At 40.6% G+C, this 22,249-nt stretch overlaps 1 protein-coding gene and 1 pseudogene across 1 annotated transcript in view; both read left to right on the forward strand.

The window, feature by feature from the left end:
- Positions 1 to 1,298: 1,298 nt before the first annotated feature.
- LOC118844061 lies at positions 1,299 to 2,165 on the forward strand (annotated as a pseudogene).
- Positions 2,166 to 4,399: 2,234 nt separating this feature from the next.
- The window catches only part of STK4 (serine/threonine kinase 4), a 123,904-nt gene continuing 106,054 nt past the window's right edge, over positions 4,400 to 22,249 (forward strand). Inside the window, exons 1-4 of the mRNA XM_036751874.1 lie at positions 4,400 to 4,521; positions 10,705 to 10,785; positions 15,256 to 15,384; positions 17,674 to 17,788. Coding sequence (XP_036607769.1) covers positions 4,487 to 4,521; positions 10,705 to 10,785; positions 15,256 to 15,384; positions 17,674 to 17,788 — 360 coding nt within the window. The 5' untranslated portion in view covers positions 4,400 to 4,486. The remainder of the gene's footprint in view (positions 4,522 to 10,704; positions 10,786 to 15,255; positions 15,385 to 17,673; positions 17,789 to 22,249) is intronic.

Consider the following 22,249-nt stretch of genomic DNA (forward strand, 5'->3'; position numbering starts at 1 on the left):
CATTTAGCACTCACTCAAATAGATCAATAAGCTTGCTCTTTTAGAGAGTCCCTGCAGTGATACGGATCAAAACTATACAGGACTCTTTTTCAGGTCCTCTTATAAGTTCCACAAAGGGAGGCAGGCCTTCTTCCATTTCTCCAGACATCATAACAATATGTACCTACCAGTGGAGCCCTCAGAGGATCCAATTTTTCATCCCTCAATCTCACCTCAAGATAGGGCCATTTTTTCCCCAATCATATTTGTCTTATGACATTCTTTACACCTTTTCACTTGTAAAGTTCATTATTTGTCATATGCTGCAGCCTATTTACACCTACAATACACCTCTGTGTGCTATTAATTACCCTCTGTGTATAGTTTTATTTATGATTTCTTGAAACAGAGCTCTGAAAAACCAAGCTTTGATAAAGCCCAATGTGATTCAAATAGAGCTACCTGGCTATGCCTTTAAACCCAAATCATTCTGGCTCTCACAGATTGGCCAGGTCCTAGTCCAAGTCTTACTTGGTACGTCATTGTTTGGGTTTTGATGGCTCTGAGTGAGCCTAAATCTTTATTGTTTCTGTGCTGGCCAGACACCCTGAGGGTCTTCCTCTCATAATTTGACCTTTTTTCAAAATAGGTAAACTAGGCAATCTTTTGCCTCATTTCTTACCTAGCCTTCTCGGGGCCATCGCCAGTCATCCTAATCTATATCTTGCTACTGGACCCAGACGGCTAGGGAGGAGAAAGTGAGGCTGTTGACTTTGCACAACCCTCATTCACTTAAATCCAATTCACTAACAAGTCATGGCCTCACCTTCCTCTTTGACAACCAAGGACAAACACAACACCTTCTGCGTAATAATCATTGTGTTCCTGCCCAATTCCAAAATGATCCGAGGGGAACTGTTACAGTGGAAAAAGTGAAACAGTCCAAAAGAATCTTGGAATACCAGAATAACAGAAGTAAATGGGACATTACAAGTCATATATTCCGACCCCCTCATTTTACAGAGGAAACTGAGGCCATGAACAAGGAAGTTAGTTGCCAAGACCATATGGTGAATCAATTTCGCTCATTGGTGGCAGAGTAGACCTTGGAACCAAGGATGATCTCCAGGTTGAGGGAAAAGTTAAATCAATCAAAGGATATGAACAGGAAGTTTCCAGAGGAACAAATTAAAGCTATCTATGGTCATATGAAAAAATGCTCTAAATCACTACTGATTCCCTTTCCGCGCTGCCCTGAAGAGGGTTCCATACAGCGTTGTTCTCGGTTTCCCTCGTAACTTTAAAGGGAAACTTTCACAATGTCCAGAGCCCTGGATGTCTTGCAGATGAAGGAGGAGGATGTCCTCGAATTGCTTGCTGCAGGAACCCATTTGGGTGGCACCAGTTTGGACTTCTAGATGGAACAGTATATCTACAAAAGAAAGAGTGATGGCGCCTACGTCATTGACTTGAAGGGAACTTGGGAAAAGCTTCTGCTGGCAGCTTGTGTCATTGCTGCCATTGAAAACCGAGCCGACGTTAGTGTCGTCTCATCCAGGAACACTGACCGGCGAGCTGTTCTGAAATTTGCTGCTGCCACTGGTGCCACACTGGGCACCTTCACTCACCAGATCCAGGCAGCTTTCAGGGAGCCTCGCCTCTTGGTGGTCGCTGATCCTTGGGCAGATCACCAGCCTTTGACTGAAGCATCGTATGTTAACCTTCCAACCATTGCACTGTGCAACACAGACTCCCCATTTCGCTATGTGGGTATTGCCATTCCATGTAACAGCAAGGGGGCTCACTCAGTGGGTCTGATGTGGTGGATGCTGGCCTGTGAAGTCCTGCATATGTGTGGTACTATCTCTCGTGAACACCCGTGGGGGGTTATGCCTAATCTTTACTTCTACAGGGATCCAGAGGAGATTGAAAAGGAAGAGCAGGCCGCAGCTGAGAAGGCAGCGACAAAGGAAGAGTTTCAGGGTGAATGGACCGCACCGGCTCCAGAATTCACTGCTATTCAACCAGAGGTGGCAGATTGGTCTGAGGGAGTACAGGCGCCATCTGTGCCCATTCAGCAGTTCCCCATGGAAGATTGGAATGCTCAGCCGGTTACTGAGGACTGGTCTGCAGCTCCTACTGCTCAGGCCACTGAGCGGTTAGGAACTACCACAGAGTGGTCTTAAGTTTTGCCCCAGATGCTCTAAAAGTGTTGGAAAAATGCTGATGGAAAATAAACACTGGTTTCTTACAAAACAAAAATCACTATTGATTAGAGAAATGCAAATTGAAACAACTCTGAGGTACCACATCACACCTGTCGGGTTGGTTAACGGGACAAAATAGGAAAATGACAAATGTTGGAGAAGATGTGGGAAAATTGAAACACTAGTGTATTGTTGGTGGAGTTGTGAACTGATCCAACCATTTTGGAGAGCCATTTGGAACTATGCCCAAAGGGCTATAAAACTGTTCATACCCTTCGACCCAGCAATTCTACTACTGGTTCTGCATTCGAAAGAGATTATACAAATGGGAAAAGAACCCACATGTACAAAAATATTTATAGCAGCTCTTTTTGTGGTGCAAAGAAGTGGAAATTGAGGGGAGGCCCATCAACTGGGGAATGGCTGAACAAGTTTTGGTGTATGAATATGATGGAATACTATTGTGCTATAAGAAATGATGAGCAGGTGGACTTCAGAAAAACCTGGAAAGACTTATATGAACTGATGCTGAATGAAGTGAGCAGAACCAGGAGAACATTGTACATAGTTACAGTCACATTGTGCTATGACTAACTTTGATAGACTTGGCTCTTTTCATCTTCCAAGACAACTCCAAAAGACTCCTGATGAAAAAAAGGTATCCACATCCAGAGAATGGTATCCACATCCACATACAGAGTCTGAACGTAGATTGAAGTGTACTATTTGCTCTCTTTTTTGTTTTCTTTTGTTTCTTCTTTCTCGTAGTTCATTCCATTCCTTATAATTCTTCTTTGCAACATGACTAATGTGAAAATCTGTTTAATGTGAATGTATATGTAGAGCCTATATCAGATTGCATGCCATCTAGGGGAGGGGGAAGGGAAGAGAGGGGGAGAAAATTTGGAACTCAAAATCTTGCGGAACTAGCTTTTGTTTGGAAGTAGTAGCTTGGAACTACTATGTTGCAAACTAAAAATAAATAAATACATTTTTTAAAATATGAAAAAAAAAGTCAAATCAGATAAAAGCCAAAGGCTACAATAACCTTAAAGAAAACATTACTGTTCTCTTAGATCCAACATTCCAAGAGCGGTCTTGTCTGAACCTGAAGTGAAACTTCCCCCTATTTCCTAGATACTGGCCTTGGGAAGCTCACTTCACATCTCTGAACATCAGTTTACTCATCTATAAAATGGGAATAGATAATACTTTCAATAGAGGCAGCTACGTGAGTCAGTGGATATCCTGCTGGGCCTAGAGTCAGGAAGCCCTGGGTTCTAATTTGACCTCAGATATTCACTAAACTCTTTCTGTCTTGATCCACAGGAGAAGGAAATGGCCAACCACTCCAGTATCTTTGCCAAGAAAACTCCATACAGGGGTCACAAAGAATCCGATGCGACTGAACAATACTTTCAATACCCACCTCCCAAGGGTATTTTGCGGAGAGCTATTAATAAACGTTGAAATGTTATAGAAATGAGTTATTATTAGTGATAGGAATAAAAACTTATTTGACATTTTACAAAATACATTCTCTACAGCAGCCCTGTGAGGGGGATAGTGTAAAAAAATATTATGGAGCTCTGTCCCTTCTGAATAAAACATTGTTTTTACTACCAGGAGACGTGGGTTCAATTCGGGACTCAGGTACTTATTAGCTGTGCTAGTAAGTGTTCTGTGAAACGAGGGGGTTGAACTACGTGACCACCAAACGTCCTGCCAGGACTATATCCTGCTGCGATAAGGTATACGGTCACACAGTAGAAATTGCACCGGCTTAGGAACGATAAAGGAAGGCCTGAGTTCGAATCACAACTCTGTCATTTACTAGCTATGTGACCTTTCTCTCTCTCTCTCTCTCTCTCTCTCTCTCTCTCTCTCTCTCTCTCGGCCTCAGCTTCCTCCTCTGTAAAATGGGCGCGTGGGTCGCTGCCACGTGACCGCCGTGCCACCTCTATCTATCATTCCCCGCCAGGGTGCCTTAGAAGACTGATGAACACTGAAACCCAGGCTGAGGCGCCCAGGGCTGCGCAGGTGGCAGGCACTATTACAGTGCCGCGGCTGCCCCCTTGCGGGGCTTCTCTGGCACTTGCATACTCACCCTTCCTGCCCCGCCCCCAGGAGGCTGGAGCCACGTGACTAAGGCCCCGCCCACTGGGAGCCTCTTAGTCTCCTCCCCTCCCCTCCGCGGCGGCCCCACCAGCCCCACTTCCGGCCTGGGCGGAAAGCGGAAGTGTCGGAGGGACCGGCTGGGGATGGGGCAGTAGCAGATCTGAGCTGCCGGCGGCCGCGCTATGGAGACGGTGCAGCTGAGGAACCCGCCGCGCCGGTAAGGGACCCAGCCCGGGGCTGGAGACGGGTAGTGCAGAGGAGTGTGTGTGTGTGTGTGTGTGTGTGTGTATGTGTATGTGTATGTAAGCGTGAGGGGGGAATGTGTGTGTATGAGAGGGGGAAGGTGTGTGTGTGTGTGTGTGTGTGTGTGTATGTAAGTGTATATAAGCGTGAGTGAGAGAAGCGAGGGGAGGATGTGTGTGTGAGTGAGAGGGGGAATCTACGTGTGCATGTGTGTGAATGAGAGGGGGGAGGATGTGTGTGTGGAAGTGTAAGGGGGAGGAGACCACTTGTATATGTGAATGGGGGGAGGGTGTGCGTGTGTGTCAGGGGGAGACTACTGGTGCAGGTGTGTAAGTGGGGAGGATGTGCTTGAGATGAGGCTGCGTGCATGTTCGTAAGGGGGTGAGTGTGTAGGTACACGTATGTGGATGAGGCTAGGGAGGATGTGTGTGCGTGGGGGGAGACTACATGTGCATGTGTGTAAGGAGGAGGAAGATGTGTGTGTGTGTGTGAGAGAAGGGGGGGGCTCTGTGTGCCGTGTGTGAGAGGGGGAGATGGTGCGTGTGTGTTAGAGAGTGGGGAAGACTACATGTGCAAGTGTGTAAGAGGAGGCTGTTGTATGAGAGAGAGGGGAGGCTCTACGTGAATGGGGAGGGGGACCAGTGTGTGCATGCATGTACGTGAGATGGGGAGGCTGTGTATATGTGGGTGAGAGGGGTGGGGAGAGTGTATGTGTGTAAGAGGAGAGAAGGGAGGCTGTGTGTGTATATGTGTGAGTGACAGAGGAAGGGTGTGAGTGCAGGTGTGTAAATGGGAAGGGGCTGTGTGTGTGCATGTGTGTGAGTGAAGGAGACAGGGTGTTTGTGAGCGGGAGAAAGCTGTGTCCAGGTCTATAAGCGCGGTGGGGTGGAGAGCTGTGTATGTGGTTAAGAGTGAAAAGGAGAGACCGAGTATGAGATCAGGGATGGCAGGAGGAGCCTGTGTAAAGAGTTAATCTTAGTTTTATCTGTGCTGGTTTCCCTATTAGGTAAGCATATAGGTGATCTGTGTAGGCATGGGCACTCTGTATTAAGAGGAATGCCATCATAATGACAGTTATCCTTCAGATCTGGAGCTTGAAGTGACACACAAGCATTTTCTTTATATTCTCCGCATAGGCTTTTAAAGTTCAGTCTCTACCACATTGGGGACAGAGATGGACAGAAGGGAAAGTGATGTCTGCAATTCTAAATCTATGATTCTGTCATTTCTAAGGACCCTTCTCTGTGTTCTAAAGTTCCTTCCACTTCTGAAATTTTAGATCTTAAATAATAATGCCCTGTTAGTAACAAAGTAAATACTGTTTGCCATCTTGAGTTAGATGCTCATACGTGTGTAATGGATAATGAGATAAGAGCATTCTTACTTTGCTTAAAGTTGTGATTTATAAAATGACAAAGCAAAGTCACCTTTACTTTGCTTAGAGTGGTCATTTGTTTGAAAGTAATTTCTTCACAGATGCTGACAGTGGACTAAGATTCAGAACTTGTCCTCAGGATACTGTTGATACTACCTTTAGGATTCTTTGAATGGCATGTGCCCACACTTTGTTCATGTTGGCAAAGAGCACTCAGATACGAGTTAGAGAATTACTTAGTGATCACTGAGAACTTGGCAAGGGGTAGTTTAAAGGACTGGTAGTTTGGTTTCTGGTGGTGACAGTATGTATGACAATATATATGAAAAGCCATGTGTATAACTTTTCAGGTTGTCACTTAGACTACACACAGGCATTTAAGGACTCTCTTGATATTTTGGATCTCTGGTCTCTTTTACCAATACAGAGAATAAATTGATGATGCCTTCTCTTCTTGTGTGATTCTTATCTTGTCTGTAATTTCTCCATGAAGGACCTGCTCAATATGCTTAAGGCCTTCCTGGAGTTTTCTGAATATCACAGTATAGTATGTGGTCTGTCCATCTGTTTCCAGAAGGATAGAAAAAAGTAATAGATCATTTACCGAAAAAAAAAGATGATTAAGAAGACATCAGTCATTGTCAACATATTTTTGCTTATTTTCTCATTTCTAAAATCTTTTGAGAATTGTTGATGGGTACCTTAAGTGATACTTGATGAAAACATGACAAGGGAACAGGTAGACTTTTATCTTCATAATAATGCAGTTGATTAAGAAGTACAGAAAATATAACATCCCACCATGTTTATCATTTAAAAAAAATTGGTAGAAAAAAATGCATTCCTAACATCTTTACTCAAATGAGGAATTTCCATACAAATATTAAAATGTTACAGAAATGTTAAAATCATACAAGATTCTATGATAGTCACTACTAGGGAGATCATTTCGTCGATCCACCACGTATTAATCACAAGAAACAAATAAGACATATGTTCTTGTAAATTGTTACAAGTGTCATAGAAGCTGACCTACATACATCCCAGATAGAAGAAGGATTTCCTGTCAGTAGCAAGGTTGTCCAGATACCACTAATGTTTATACATAACATTGTTCTGATTGCATTTTACATTGAGTTCCAGAATGCTATAATGAGATCTGTAGTCATTAATTGTTTTGGTTGTTTTTTTTTCCCCCTGTGTAGATGTGTAAGCAAAACTGGCTGAAAAAAATGTATGTTGCCCAGGTAACATTTAGTGGAATGTGAAGTTCACTGTGATAATTGATCATTACATATAAATTTGGACAGGTGCTGTAAATGGATAGTGAGATGAACTTAGAATTGAGTAGGAAGAAAAGATCAGATCAAATCATTTGGGAATTTCCCCCTCCCTATTAGCAAACAGGTCTTTAATGCTAAAATGCTGCCATCAATGCTGTATTCAAGTCATCAAGCTCCGCTATCTCAGGAAAATCAAAGTTGAAGGTACTCCAAATGTCAATGGAAAGATGCATGGGGCATGTAAAGCTGTAACATTTGCCAAAGATAACTTGTGGGAGAGAAACAGCATTAAATTGAATTATTAAGGACCTTTTTTGATTGAAATCTTTATCGATGATCTAGTAATGCCCACGTATAAAAGCTTCAGTCTGAAAATTTTGGGGGAAATATAGATGAAACCGATAGTTGCCTATCCTTTAAAAATAACTGTTTACCTTATTATTGTTGATATGTTTTGTTTCTTCATTACTATCAATCCAGAATCTATCCCTACCTCCCAGACTTCCTGTTGTAACAAAGATAAACAAAAGCAGTTTAGCAAAACCAGTTGTCACACCACCTCTATCCGACAGTATATGCAATGTTCCTCCTTCTCTGTGAGGAAAAGAGGGAGGTACATTTTCTCAACTCTTCTCTGGTACTAATCTTGGTATTCAGTTTCACTTTCCTGTTCTTCCTTTTTGCATTGTTGCAGTCTTTGTGTATATTGCATTTCTGGTGTTCTACATTTCACTCTATATCAGTTCTTATAAATCTTCATATGGTTCTCTGAATTTTTCATAGTTGTTATTTCATATAACCAGTTGTCTATCATTTCAGCACAACCTGTTTTCAGACAGTCCCTAATATGAAATGCCTTAGAATTTTAGGAACATCGAAGCAATCAAATAAAATTTGTCTGTCAAAATATTATCAGAGACCTGCAGCTGTTTCTTCCACAGTAATGTCAACTTCCTTTGTTATGTGGTGGTATCTACCACAGTTGAAAGAGTGAATTTTGCTTTTTTGTAAACCACAGAGTCAGTCAGACTTTCAAAAGAGAATTTGTTTCATCTTTCTTTGTATAAGCTGTTTATACAACTTTAATTATACTCGATCTATGAAGTATTATCCATTGTTTGCACAGAGCTTTAAAATAAATGTCCTTATCATTGCAGATAAGAACTGTTTGGAGTATGGGGATGTGCTCATTGTAATTCCACATTTCATAAATACTACATATACCATACAAGTTCCTGAGAAGTTTCATTTCATTGTTGAAGCTTGGGAGTTTTTGTGATGTCAATAGAAATTATTCTTTAGGGGTTTTTGGTTTTAAAAGGTCACTGTGGTATTTCTGTTCTGTTTGTTAAAGTTTTAGTTTAGGAATTGTTTTGGGAAGACAGTGTGAAGTGGTGGAGGCAAATCTGGGACCCGAGTCAGAAGGTGTGAATTCCAGTCCCAGCCCCACCATTAGTGAGCTATGTTACCAGAGGCAAGTCATATCCCCTCTCCAGGTTTCATTTCTCATCTGTAAAATGAAAGAGTTGGATTTTATAAGGTCCTTTTTATTGCAAACATTCTGAATTTTAAGACTGCTCATCTACTAAAATTCTATTCTCTAAAGCCTCTTTCCAGGTCTAATGTTCTAAGGCAGGATTTCTTACCCTAGGGTTGGCAAATTAGTTGTTTGTTTGTCGTTGTTATTGCTGCTGCTTGTTTTCATTTTTGATAATTTATTTCCTCGGAAAGCCTATTGGAAAAGTGTTATTCTGAAGAATGTACAGGTTTCACCAGATTGCTAGAGGGGTCTATGACACAGAAAGGTAAACTCTTGTTCTAAGTCCTTCTCCAGCTCTAATATTCTATGTGTTAAGGTCCCTTATCTGCTACAGTCTACAGTAGGGTTCCATGACTTTTCAGTCATTTACAAAATACCATTTACTATTCCTGTGATTAAAATCTTTGTATGTTTCCAGCCAGTACTCCTAGTAGATATATTTGACACTTTTAGGCTCCCCCCCCACCCCACTTGCCTCTTCTGGTTTTTCCAGTGTTGTTCTCTAGGAATTTACCTGTTTGTTTTTCTCTTTTTCCCTTCTTTTCTTGTCAGAACTAGTAGCAGCCTTTCAACCAGTTTAAACCTTTCCTTTTAGAAAAAAAAAATCATTGTAACTACTTCCATATTTCACCACTTCCGGAGCTTACTTTTCTTTGTCGTGTTTCATTAGTTTCAGGAAGCCATTGTGTAGAAGACCTAATGTACACAAAAGAAATATTCCCCTGATATTCTCCATTTTAATCTATTTTTAAATGCTCCTTTCTCATGCTTAAAGGTACCAAAAAAAAAAAGAATAGAATTTTTTGGACTTTTAGGCTCGTGAAATTTTTTTTTACATTTATAATTTATACTCAAGTATATTTATACTCAAGTAGTTATGATTAGGAAAAAAACCAACAGAAGATTTTCAATTGTCTGTACATTTGGAGAATTTGTTCTGAAGAGGTCTTAAATTCTGAGCTGCCAGGATATTTTCCCTGCTGATGATAGATAAATGTATGATATATTAATTCAGTTAAACATGTTCATTTAATTCCTCTTAGGTACATGGCCCTACCCAGAGACAAAGATGAATAAAAGTCATGGACATAGACCATGTGGAGTGTAAAGGAGCCTTAGAGGTCACTTTACACAATCCTTCCATTTAACAGATGAACAGCTTGAGGCAAAGAGAAGGGAGGAGATTTTCCCAAGGTGACATGGTGAACTTGGGCCAGAACTGAGGCTAGAAACTAAGTCTTCTGACTCCCACTCCAGAGCTTCTCCTGTTTGATTGTGTTCTTACCCACAATGAGCCTATAATCTATGAGAGAAGAGCACAACTCTGATACAGACTAGACTATTCTAAACAAAGTACTATAAAAGATTGGAGGAAGAAGGGATCATTTCTACCTGGGAGGGTGTCAGAAAAGACTTCATGGAAGAGGTGATACCTGAGCTGGGACATTAAGGTTAGTGAGTACTTAAGGGTATACTTTCCTCTCTTTATTCTTATATGGCAGCTTAATATAGGGTAAAGAGAGCTAGACTTAGCAGCAGAAGACCTAGATTTGAATCCTGGCTTCAATGCTTATTAGTCAGATGACCCTTGCAAGTTTCTTTATTCCACTGAACCTCAGTTTCTTCACCTAGAAAATGAGAATAGTAATCTTTCTATCCCATATACAACTCACAAAATTATGAGGAAATGCTTTGTAAACCTTAAAGTGTTGTATAAACGTGTACTGTTATTAATGTAGTCTCTGATGTCCACAATGCTTGTGGATAGGGACAATTTCTTTAATAGTCTTTGGGAAGAACCTTTACTTTCAGAAAGCTAGAGACTCTATGTTTTACTTCACAATTGACCTTCTCTTAGCCACAGGCAAGCCTAGTGACTATTAAACATTGTTAACCAAACAGCACAATTCATGTTGAAACCAAACAGCTTCTCACTGTACTTTTGTATTCTGCTTTCAGGCAGCTGAAAAAACTGGATGAAGATAGTTTGACCAAGCAGCCGGAAGAAGTGTTTGATGTCTTAGAGAAACTTGGAGAAGGGTAAGTGTGCCACCCAGTATGTTGATATCACATAGCATGTGGCATAGACTAAAGCAGAGATTTGCAAAACCTTGTGATACATTTTGATGAGGTTAGCTTTCATTCTAGATAGGGATGTTCTCATGGAATATAAGCCTGAGATGTAACAAAGGGCACCTTGGTCATTTGTTTACCGCGTCTGTATAAAATGTAATCACAGCTAGGATAATAAACCCCTGAAGTGCATTGTGGTTTGTGAGAAGACCCAGTGGGTTAAATTTTTAAATGTTGCGAGAAGCAGCATGACAAGTGAAAGTCCATGGGCTTAGAGTGCAGGACTTAGCTCCTGCACTAATTAGCTGTGGGAATGTAGGCGGCCACTTCATCCATCTGTCTCCTCCTCTGCAAAATGGAGATAATCTTGACACAACCCACCTCACAGGGTTGTTGTGAGGAAAATGCTTTGTAAACCATTGAGTACCAGAAATGTGAGCGAATTGCCATTTTCCCTTTAAAATCAGCCCTTTGTGATAAACATATTCATTATATGATTCTTTGGGTGTCAGACTTAATTGAAAGTGATGGACACAGCTCTGCTTTAATGGTAGAGTGAGTCCTGGATTTCCTTCTGTTTATTCTTGATGGAGCACCTGCCCCTTTTTAAGGAGCTCCAAGAAGCCTCTTATTGGAAGTTGAATGGCTGTCTCTTGAACATGAAGCACAAGAAGAAAACAAAAGGTAGTGCCCAGCCACATGGCTAAAAAGGGAAGACCAGTATGTCTGGAAGACTATCATTGCCTGGCCATGGGAGAAGAGAACTTTGTCCTAACTTCAGCTGGACATCTTGTCCTTTTCAAGTCCCAAGCAAGACATTTGTTAATTAAGTAGTGCTTGTGGGAGGAGATAACTTTAGAGTTTGGGCCTGAGGCGGTAGCTGCATGTGTATAATAAGAGCACAACAGAGTTGTAAAAGGGGCACTGGATGTGGAGTCAGAAAACCTTTTACCTCTACAAGTCAGTTTTCTCTCCTATAAAATAGAGATTATACAACCTACCTCATAGGCTGTAGTCAAGGTGATAATGATACTTCAACTAACTACTTCTGCCCAAGTTAAGGAGAGAATAATAATCCTTGCAAAACCTATGCCTGTACCAATAATGAAGTGTATGAGATAAATTAGAGCTAGTACCTTGCAACTCTAAAGAACATATAAAAGGCAGCCATGATTACAATGGCTGGCACATAAAAAGTGCAATGTGCTTGTATCTTTTGAATAGGTTAAACTCACGCATCCTCAAGCAGTGGTCATCATTTGGGCCATCATATTTAAGGCAAAGAGGCTGTAACATGAAAGAAGATTGATCAGGCCTAGTTAGGTGGTCTGGCAACAGACAGGTTGGGAAGTACCACTTATTTCCCTCAAAAAAAAAGTGATAATAGAAGAAGAATGTACCAGGAATTATCCATGATATGAATTCAAATGAAGATTTTTCTCTATTTTGGTTTAGATCCTCAAATGTTTCTAGCAGAATACTTAGAAGTTTCCTCCTACAAAAGCTGTCCTGGAGAAAATAGAGAACTTGAGCCCTTTCTGTCCTTGCTATAGCCTGATTGCTCTTTAAATGAAGAACCAAGGTTGCTGTTCTCTTCCACTGGTCAGACTGCTACTAATGCAGAGATTTCTGTTGCTGGCAATAGGCAAGCAAGATTTAGGAAATTGCTAAATATAGACTTGATCTGGAATTCCACTACAAACTGGAGTTACTCGCATATGAGTGGCTTGCTCAGAAAATGAATGGACTATAGATATAGATACGTGTATATATATATATATGTATGTATATAAACTAATTAATTGACTCCTATCTCATTACATGAAGATCCCTGTTTGAAGGGTTGGAGTTAGATCTTGAAGATTATAGCAGTTTTATTGTTTGAGGAAGTTTAGGTCTAGGAGTGTGGCATGGTGGAAGGAGCTCTAACCTGGGAGCCTGTGGGCAGAGTTTTAGGCCCAACTGCATTACAGACTTGGCACAGACTTGTGGTCTCCTCTTCCTTGAGATCAAGGGTTTGGAATGATTGATTTCCAGGGGACATTTATGTCTATGGACTTGGAGTCAGAAGAACTGGGGATGTTCCTCTGGGTATGTTCTATGGCATTTTACCTCTCCTTAACCTTTGTTTTCTCTTCTGAAAGACAAGGGGATTAGAAAGGAAGATCTCTAAATTTTCTTCTAGCCCCTTTGGTCTATGGAAATCTTCTATAGGCCTGAACTGAAATCTAGACCTGAACCAAGTTAAATGGAAATCATCTTTTTTCCCTATGTTTAAGGTTTTACATTTTTAAGTCTTGCTACTAGATCGTTGCCTTATTTTCTCATGGTCAAGTGTTTGCTCCCCCATCTTCCACACTTCCTGTCAGTTCAGCTAATTTTATAAGCCAATTACATTTAGTCATGCTCAGCCTTTCTAGGCTAAAACTAATTACTTGAAAGCTAAGATAATGTTTGTCTGTTCTCTCCCTTTTGCAAGTAACTTTATTGAATTGATGATGTGAGCTGAAAATTTCTCAAGACTGAAGGAGCTTTCTTCTTTTTTTTTAAAATACTGTTCCCTTGTCTATCTTTCCATAGTAGGCAGACAAGGATTTGGAGCCAAACTTAATTACAATAATTTGTAATTCTACTAACATTACTTCATGTTTTTATAGTACTTTTAGTTTTACAATGCCCTTTCCTAGCAACAACCATGTAAAATTGTTGTTGTGTTTGTCCTTCATTCTCAAAGAGAACCATGACATGGGAGATGATAACATGAGTTACAGTTGACTTTAATTTGAGTGAGAAAGGGCTGTGCAAGGTCACCGGCCTCTCTTTCTCTTCCAGAGCCATCTGGGTCCAGTGGCCAGATATTCATCAGGATGACTGGAGATGGCCCAGGATGTAATGGGAGACCCTGGCCCTTTTAGACTAAGGTCTTTACAGGTTCTCCCTTTGAGTATGTAATGTGAAATTATCCACACTTTATAGATAAAGAAGCTGGTACTCATGGAAATGAAGTGTCTTGCTGGGATTTAGACTCTAGTCTCCTGAGCTCAAGTCCAACAGTCTTTCTACCATACCACATCATTTTCTTCTGTAAAAGTTTTTGAAATAGAGGTATCCACAACTGTTCAGAATGAAGTGAACTCTTTTCATGTTTGTGGGCTTGAGATATTGGAAGAGAGTCACGTGGAAGGCGTGCCATGTCACTTCTAAGCAGGCAGATTTTGACTTCACATAAAGAAGAGCTTCCTAATAAATGAAGTTGTCCAGTCATGTTGTAGTCTGCCTTGAGGGAGAGCGAGTTACCATCATCTGAGATCTTTATGCAGAGGCTGGATAATCACTTGTGGGGGATATTGTAAAGGAAGACCTTTTAAGGCCCCTGCCAGCTTTGAGAGCATAGGATTCTTATTGTCAACATGAAAAGATGTTCTAGGAACAATGAAAATATGTTGCTCTGTCTGCAAGGATACATCTCACTAGAGTAGTCATTGTCTCTCCTTCCCTGTTGCATTTGACTTGCTTTGATTGCCAACAGAATAGCTTGGGATTTAATTGGAATTTTTGTTTGTTTGTTTTGCTCAAAGTCATTATTAAACATGTATTGAAAAAAGGCCCTAAAATGAAATGCATGTTATTTTCTCTTCTATCATTCTGGCTTTCATTGAAAATGTAATCTACTTATGTGCAAGACTGTTTAAACACAAGTTCTTAAGGGAAAATGCTCTGAGAAGAGTTTGCGTTTGCTATCTTTACCTCTGGCTATGGGCTGAGGTAAGCTCCATTCACATTTTGTTTGACCTGGGAACCTAGAAATATTTAAGCACAGAAGCTAGAGAACTACTTGGCAGGGATGTTGTGGAGGGACTTCCTCCCCCGGTGGGGGCTGGGCTAGATCACACCTCTAAGGCTCTTCCTACTCTGAGTCCAGATTTTGGATAACAAAGTTTTATGACTCGAGGGACATTTAAATATTGTTGCACATGGATTGCCAGTGCTGGGGTTGGGGGTGGGGTGGAGTGGAGAATGACAGAGACTGTGGAGGAGTCATCTCTTAATTTTACATTTACATAATTTATTTTCAAGGAACTAGCTCTACAGCCTAGGCATATGGCTTTTTTAAACATCAGCACTGTAACAGATCTTTTTAATGAAGACTTTCCTTGTGGCACTTCAGCTCTCACACAGGTTTTTGAGGGGTGCCTGACCAACATTGTGTGTGTGTGTGTGTGTGTGTGTGTGTGTGTTGGGCATGCATATGGGCATCCCTAAGTAGAACCTGGGGTTAAGGAGGTAGAAAACAGCAGAGTCCTGAATAAATGGAAGGGCTATAAAGTCAGAAATTGTAGGTGGTTTTATCCTTTAGTGTTTGGTCCTTTCCTGTCTCCTGCCTTGCTTTAATGTCAGCTTTTCAGATTGACTTTGGTCTTCCACACTCTATTACAGGTCCTATGGCAGTGTTTTCAAAGCTATTCATAAAGAAACTGGTCAAGTGGTTGCAATTAAGCAAGTTCCTGTGGAGTCCGACCTTCAAGAGATCATCAAGGAAATTTCTATAATGCAGCAGTGTGACAGGTAAAGGCAACAGGGTATGGGTCTGGAAAGCACCACTGTTGAATCCTGGAGCTAACACTCATGTTTTGCGGAAGTAAGAACTTGGTGGCACCATATTGCACATTCTGTTGCACTGAAATAGGATTCAAAGTATGTTCCAGTAGCTGAAATTGTCTAATAGTGCTCAACCTAGCACAATTCAGTTTTAATATTTAGCCAGTTGAAGAAGGGAGCCTGTTTAAGAGCTAGGAAGAAAGGTCAGGGGCATATGTGTGCACACGCCTTGCCTTTTTTGATAATGATCTCTTTCATTTCCGATGGGGGGGAAAAACATTTCTGAGTTTTGAGTTGGGAGGTTGTTAAAATAGTCCCTTAGGTGGAAAGATTAAGAAAACATTTAACACTACCATCTTCCCTGCTTATTCTCCTTTCTCAGCCCTTAAACTTTTGGGGTTTTTTTGTTTTGTTTTAAATTCCAGCATTAAGTAGTGAGTGCTTCTTTCTTTTTTGAGGAACTAAGACTTGTCAAATTTTACAGGCAGGAAGTCAGCCACACAGGCAACCACAAGAAAACAGATGACTTGTCATGAAGTTCCATTACCACTAGTGCTTTCATGCTGAAGTTGGCCATAGCAGTCACTTCTTGGGTTGGCTCTGAGTCAGGCTCCAAGGTGCTGTGAGAGAGAACTCTAATCCCAGGAGTGGAAACCTTGTGCCTTTGGTTCCACTTAGCCTTCTAGAGTACATTTGCCATTAGCATTGAGGAAGAGGAGTTTTCTTGGAAAACCTAAAATAATATTAATAGTTTGTGTTACTTCAGAGCTGCAGTTCACTCTCACATCTTTTATTTCATTTGATCTTTCTGTCAGCCCTGTGAGGTTAGCTGGGCAGAGGTTATGATCCTCATTTGGAGATGAGAATACAGGTTCTGAGAGACTCATGATAATAGCTCGTGCTTTACATTTTTTCCACTATGCTAATAATGTTGATAATAATAGCACTTATAAAGCTAACATTTATGTAGTACCTACTGTGTGTCAGGTACTGTAGTATGCGCTCCTTCAAATATGTCATTTGATCCTGGGAATTAGATGCTATTGTTATCCCTGTTTTACAGAAGAGGAAACTGAGGCAAATAGGTTAAGTGACTTGCCCACTGTCATAGAGCTAAGGAGTGTCTGAGACTGGATTTAAACTAAAGCCTTCCTGACTCCATCCCCAGCACTCTATCCGCTGCACCACCTTACTGTCACAACTACAACCACCCCACGATAAATATTATTGTCCTCATTTTACAGATGAAGAAACAGACTCATAGGGGTTCAACAACTTGTTTGAATCACACAGTCAGGACGGTGACCTCTGACTTTCAGTCCAGTTCTCCTTTCCTCACGTATTTAACAGAGGCTACAGTTACACTGATTTTATTTACTTTTTCCTGTTATTGCTTCAATGCCATATAAAACTCACATTTAAAAAATTTCATTTAATCAAATAGATCACTGCAGTTCATCCCCTTTCCCAAGACAGATTATTGAACTGGTTCCCAGGGTACCTGTTTGAGTTTCCGTGTACTTATTATTAGGCTGCCTAAGAGTCTGTTCTGAATAGACAGTATATATCTAAGGGCATGTAATCAGTAGGTGTTCGAGTAATTACAGGGCCTTGCGATGGATATAAAAAAGCAGAGAACACCTTTCCCTTTCAGGATCTTACAGTCTAACTGGAGAAACAAAACATGCACAAAAAGATAACTAACAGTCCAGGGTGGTGGTCTTTGATAAGTGTCCTGTGAAGCACAGTGCCTCTGACATAGCATGAGCTGAATAAATGCTTAGGTTAGATTGGAGCTCAGGGAAGAGAAAGAGCACCTAATGTGATGATCTACCCTTATTTCTGTGACACAAATAGGCCAGAATAAAATGTTAAAAGACTTAATTAGTATTTACTCTGATCCTTTCTGTTGTTACTGGCATGTTGCCCAGGAACGCCTTGTCATTTATAACTCTGAATTAGGAGACTGGATGTTAGCTACTTTTCTGTTACCATGCAACATTATTTAGACCAATTAAAATTAGACCTGGTTGCACTCAGAGTTGACTGTTTCCTCTGAATGAGAGTCTTAACAACTCCCTGAAAATTCTGAGAGATAAATCTCTTTTTTAACTTAAGACCTGACATTCTGTCTCTGATCCTGAATTTGAATAGTTGAGCTTTGGAGCTGTGTGATTGCCCTCTGTATGTTTGACAGCATAATGAAAAGGTGGTGTTCTAAGACAGCTGCTGATTTATTCTCTCTGACTTCCCCAGCCCTCATGTAGTGAAATATTATGGCAGTTATTTTAAGAACACGGATCTTTGGATAGTCATGGAATACTGTGGTGCTGGCTCTGTGTCTGATATCATCCGATTACGAAATAAAACAGTAAGTTTTCCTCCTAGAACAATGCAATTTGTTCCCGCTCTTCTGATACCTTCTTTTCTCTGGAGCTTTTTGTTGATTTGCATGCCTATGACTACCATATTTATGAAGAGGACCATCAAATTTCTCTTCTTTCTCTTTGGCTCTTTTCCATAACTCCATCTCTGGCTGTCCCCACACACTATCCTCCTCCACATTTTCTGATGTCTCACAAATGTGGCTGTTTAGATACCCACTTTACATAATCTATCTTAGCACTGGTCTTCCTGATTTTTTTTTAAATCATAGAATGTTAGAGTTGGAAGGGATTTTATAACATGGAATTTTCAAATTTGAAGTTATCTACACTTTCATGTGTTCTAATCGCTTTATTTTAAAGAATAAAGAAATATCTTGCCCAAGGTCACAGGATCATAGATTTAGAGTTGAATGAGACCTTAGAAGCCACTGCACTCAACCCCGTCATTTTATACATGAGAAAACTTAGATACAGAGAAGTTAATTCACTTGCCCAGCATTGTCCAGCTACTAAATGTCTTGAGGTGGTATTTGAACCTAGGTCTCCTTGACTCCCAAGTCCATTGTCCTGTTCACTTTAGGTAGTGAGCAGCAGAGAGCCAGGACTCCTGCTGTGTCTCTACAAGTCCAGTGTTCTTTCCACTCCACTGTTACGAGCAAGTCTTAATCTGCTTTGTAAATCTGTAATGAATGTTAAATTTTAGCCAGGCTTCCTCCTGCCAACTCTCTACCACCTAAACAGTATGTGGTCAAGGAATGAAATGTAATTTCAATGTAACAAAATGTAATGGGGATGGCTAGTTTACTACTGCTACCCAAACTATCGTTTTGTGTTTCATTCTAAGTGAATAAAGTCAGTTCAGCAGATTTTTATTAAACACAAAATTGTACAAAACCCTGTACTAAGTTTTATATTATAAAAGGATCATATCTGGAGCTGAAAGGAACCTTGGAAGTCGCCTCCAACTCCTTTTTCAGAGCTTAGGGGACTTGCCATTTAAATGCTTTTTGATTGATTGCTTCAGGTTATATATGCAAACACATATCCTTGGACTGAGATTTTTCCACTGCCCCTCTCATGAAGGGGTGATATGAGGGGATGATATGACATTGACAAATAACTATTAATTAAAACAGAACAAAAAAAATACATAAACTATGTTGTTTAAGGTCTAATGAGGGAAAGATCATTTCCAGCTGGGGCAATTAGGAAACACTCCACAGACCAAGTGGTAGTTGAGATAGGTAGGAATTAAATATAAAGAAATTTTATATTGCTTAGACCCTGCTGCCATCTCATTGAAAGCACTTTTAGCAGCAATAATGCTTGCTTTATTCAAAGTGTAAATTCATTGAATGGGGCAGTATCCTAGTAAGTTTTTAAAAGCACATTCCAAAAGTCTGAGAAAATGATTGATTTTAACAATTTGTTCCAAGTTTCTTTTTAATACGACAGATATTTGATCAGTTTATATGAGGTAATATTATCCCTCCCCCCCAATCACTTGTGTAGGGCTTCAGTTGAAGTAATAATAAATGGCAACATATGGACTTTAAAGTTTATAAAGCACTTCATATATGCTGTCCCATTTGAGGCTTACAACACACCTGAGAAATTATCAGTACAAGTGTAACCATCTCCATTTTATCGTTAAGGAAATGGAGGCTCAGAGAGGTGAAGGGATCTCCTACAATGTTGGGCATGCCAGTAAATAGAGCCAAGTATCAAAGCCAAGTCTTTTGACTTTTTTGCCTGATATTCTTTCCATTAAATTACAGTTACATAAGCAAGACAGCACATTGATCCGATCTGGGGCAACTCTGAATTTTAAAATGAATGTCTTTGTATAGAATGTAAACATTTAAGAAATTCTCCAATCTGATAGCTGACTTAATTAAGAAGATAGAGTTAATGAGGCCAAAATCATGGGTTTGGTCCTTGTAGGAACCAGTTCTCTTTGTTCTCCTTAATACCCACAGCTGGGAGCCCTGACCACATCTCACAAATGCATGCTCCTGGGCCTCCGAGGTCCTTGGTGAGTGTGTGGAGAGAGTAGTACTTGGTAAGATACTTAAAACTGGTCTCACTGATGAACACGATTTCTTTAAGCAGTGCCTATCACACCATTTACACACCTTTTCCAGAGCTATTCTCCATCCATGATTTTACACTGATTGGTGATCCGTTATTGTGGGTACTCCCTTCAGTGGTACAGATTACTTCACTACCCTTTCATCCTGTTGGACACTCGTCCATAGCTTCTGGCAAATCCTCCTAGGTTATTCACCTATATGCTGGGGGCCTTCCTCTGGATCTCTTGACATTTGTGGATACCTAGGGAACCTGGGGATTCCTTCCAGTGTTTAATAATAATAGCTACATTCGCAGAGTGCTTTACATAAACTGTATATATCTCATTGGATCTTTACAATAATTCCCACTTTGTCTGCTTAATAGCATTATCTTCACGTTACAAATGAGGAAACCAGGGCTGAGAAGTTAAGGAAATTAACCCAGGGCCGTATAGCCAGTAAGTGTAAAGCCTAGACATGAACCCATGGCTTTTGATTTCCAAGTCCAATATCCTGCTGATGCCCAAATATCATAACTTTATCTTAATACTTCATTTGGTCAGTTAATCAACAAGCATTAATTAAATACCTGCTATGTGGCAGGCACTGTGCTAGACCCCAGCCTAGGATACAAAGAATAAAACATTTTTTTCTTTTTTTATTTTATATTCATTTTAATATTTAAGTTTATAATATATTTTTTCTTACTATGTACTTAAGTTTTAGCATTTAAGTCTAAAAGAAAAAAGAATAAAACAATCATACTCATTCTCTGAAGAATCATAATAATGGGTCACTCAAAGGACTGATGTGGAGAGACATGTGGTAGACATAAGTAGATGGCATCATGTTACATACAGCAACTTTGACTTGTGTGCAAGTAGTGTAGGAGATCATGTAATATAGCAAGAAAAACACTGGTTCTAGAGTCAGAGGATCTGAGTTGAAATCCTACCACTGCTACTTAGCATCCTGCGTGATTTTGGGCAAGTCATTTAATTTATCTGTGCCTCAGTTTCCTCGTTTTAAAATGAGATAGTTTGGTTAGATGGCCTCCAAAATGCTTTTTAGCTCCAGAACAATCATCTATTTTATTGGTGTGGGCTCTCACCATTGCAAATTGTAGCCCTGCCATGCTTGTTTATCCTCTATAACCTTTTGCCCTATTTTATCCTCTATAACCTTTTGCCGTATTTTCTTATAGATCCTCCATAGAGGATCTTTTGATCATCCTTCTTTTAACATCTCATGGGATCCCATGTACCATTATTATTTATTTTCTTTTATTCTTGCTGCATTGCCTTTCCACCTCCATCAAGGTGAGGGGGTAAGAGCTTATGGCAACAAAATCCTACTCCCCCTCAAGCTTATCTGACACCCCTTTATCCTCTATGGTGAGGAGGACAAGGGCCCCTCCTATCCCTGCTGAAATGAGATTAAGCACTAGGCCACTGCTGCTCCATGAGTCTTCTGATTCCTACCTGGTCTAAGCTTTCTTGCACTCCAGGAGGAAGTCCCAGGCTAGGACCAAGAATGTCAAGACTCCAGATGGCTAAGATCTAGCTAGACACTGATACTGCTGAAAGGACTTTTCAACCTTTTCGTTACCTATTGTGTCATGGCATAGAGGTTTGAAGATTCAGGGCCCAGCCAATATTCCTAACCTTGTCTTTCCTTCCTGCCTTGGCTGTGGGTTGGCTGTGGTAGGTGGTCCTCTAAAGAGGAGAAACCTGGTTTCAGATTTCCCCGACCATGGTTAAGGTGCAGTGGCAACATCCAAAAAGATGGCTTCTGTGGCCATCAGCCATGTCTCCTGACAAATAGGCATTGGTATTGGCCCCATTTGTAGAATGAAGTTAGGAATGTGGAGGGGAAGGTGGTGGAGTGTTATGAATTTTAGCCCTTCTGTTTCCACCATCCAGGAGTGGACTTTCAACTCTCCTCCCACATGTTTTCAATTCTTCTTTCTCCAGTGCCTGACATAGGTCAGGAGTGGGGGGTAAGAGATGGTGTTGGATAAACTGAGGCTTTGGTAAATATAGCTGCTTGGCACTTCGGAGTCTCTCACTTATTGCTCTTGGAAAGACATGGTGGTAGTATAATGAAAAGAATGCTGGCTCTGGAAGGGGAGGACCTAGTTTCAAATGCTAACTGCCAGTTATTATTGGGCAGACTTGGGACAAGGCACTTAATCTCTCTAGGCCTCAGTCAGTTACCTCATCTCTGAGAGGTGGGAGTTGCCTTAGATGATTTTTCATCTTCGTTCTAGCTCTGAGTCTGTAATTCTGTAATCAAGGACTTGTTAGGACAATTTACAATGGATAATACTTTATTTATTACAGTGACTTTAATCTCATTTTTCTTCACTTTCCT

This window comes from Trichosurus vulpecula, chromosome 3, assembly GCF_011100635.1.
Source record: "Trichosurus vulpecula isolate mTriVul1 chromosome 3, mTriVul1.pri, whole genome shotgun sequence".
NCBI lineage: Eukaryota > Metazoa > Chordata > Mammalia > Diprotodontia > Phalangeridae > Trichosurus > Trichosurus vulpecula.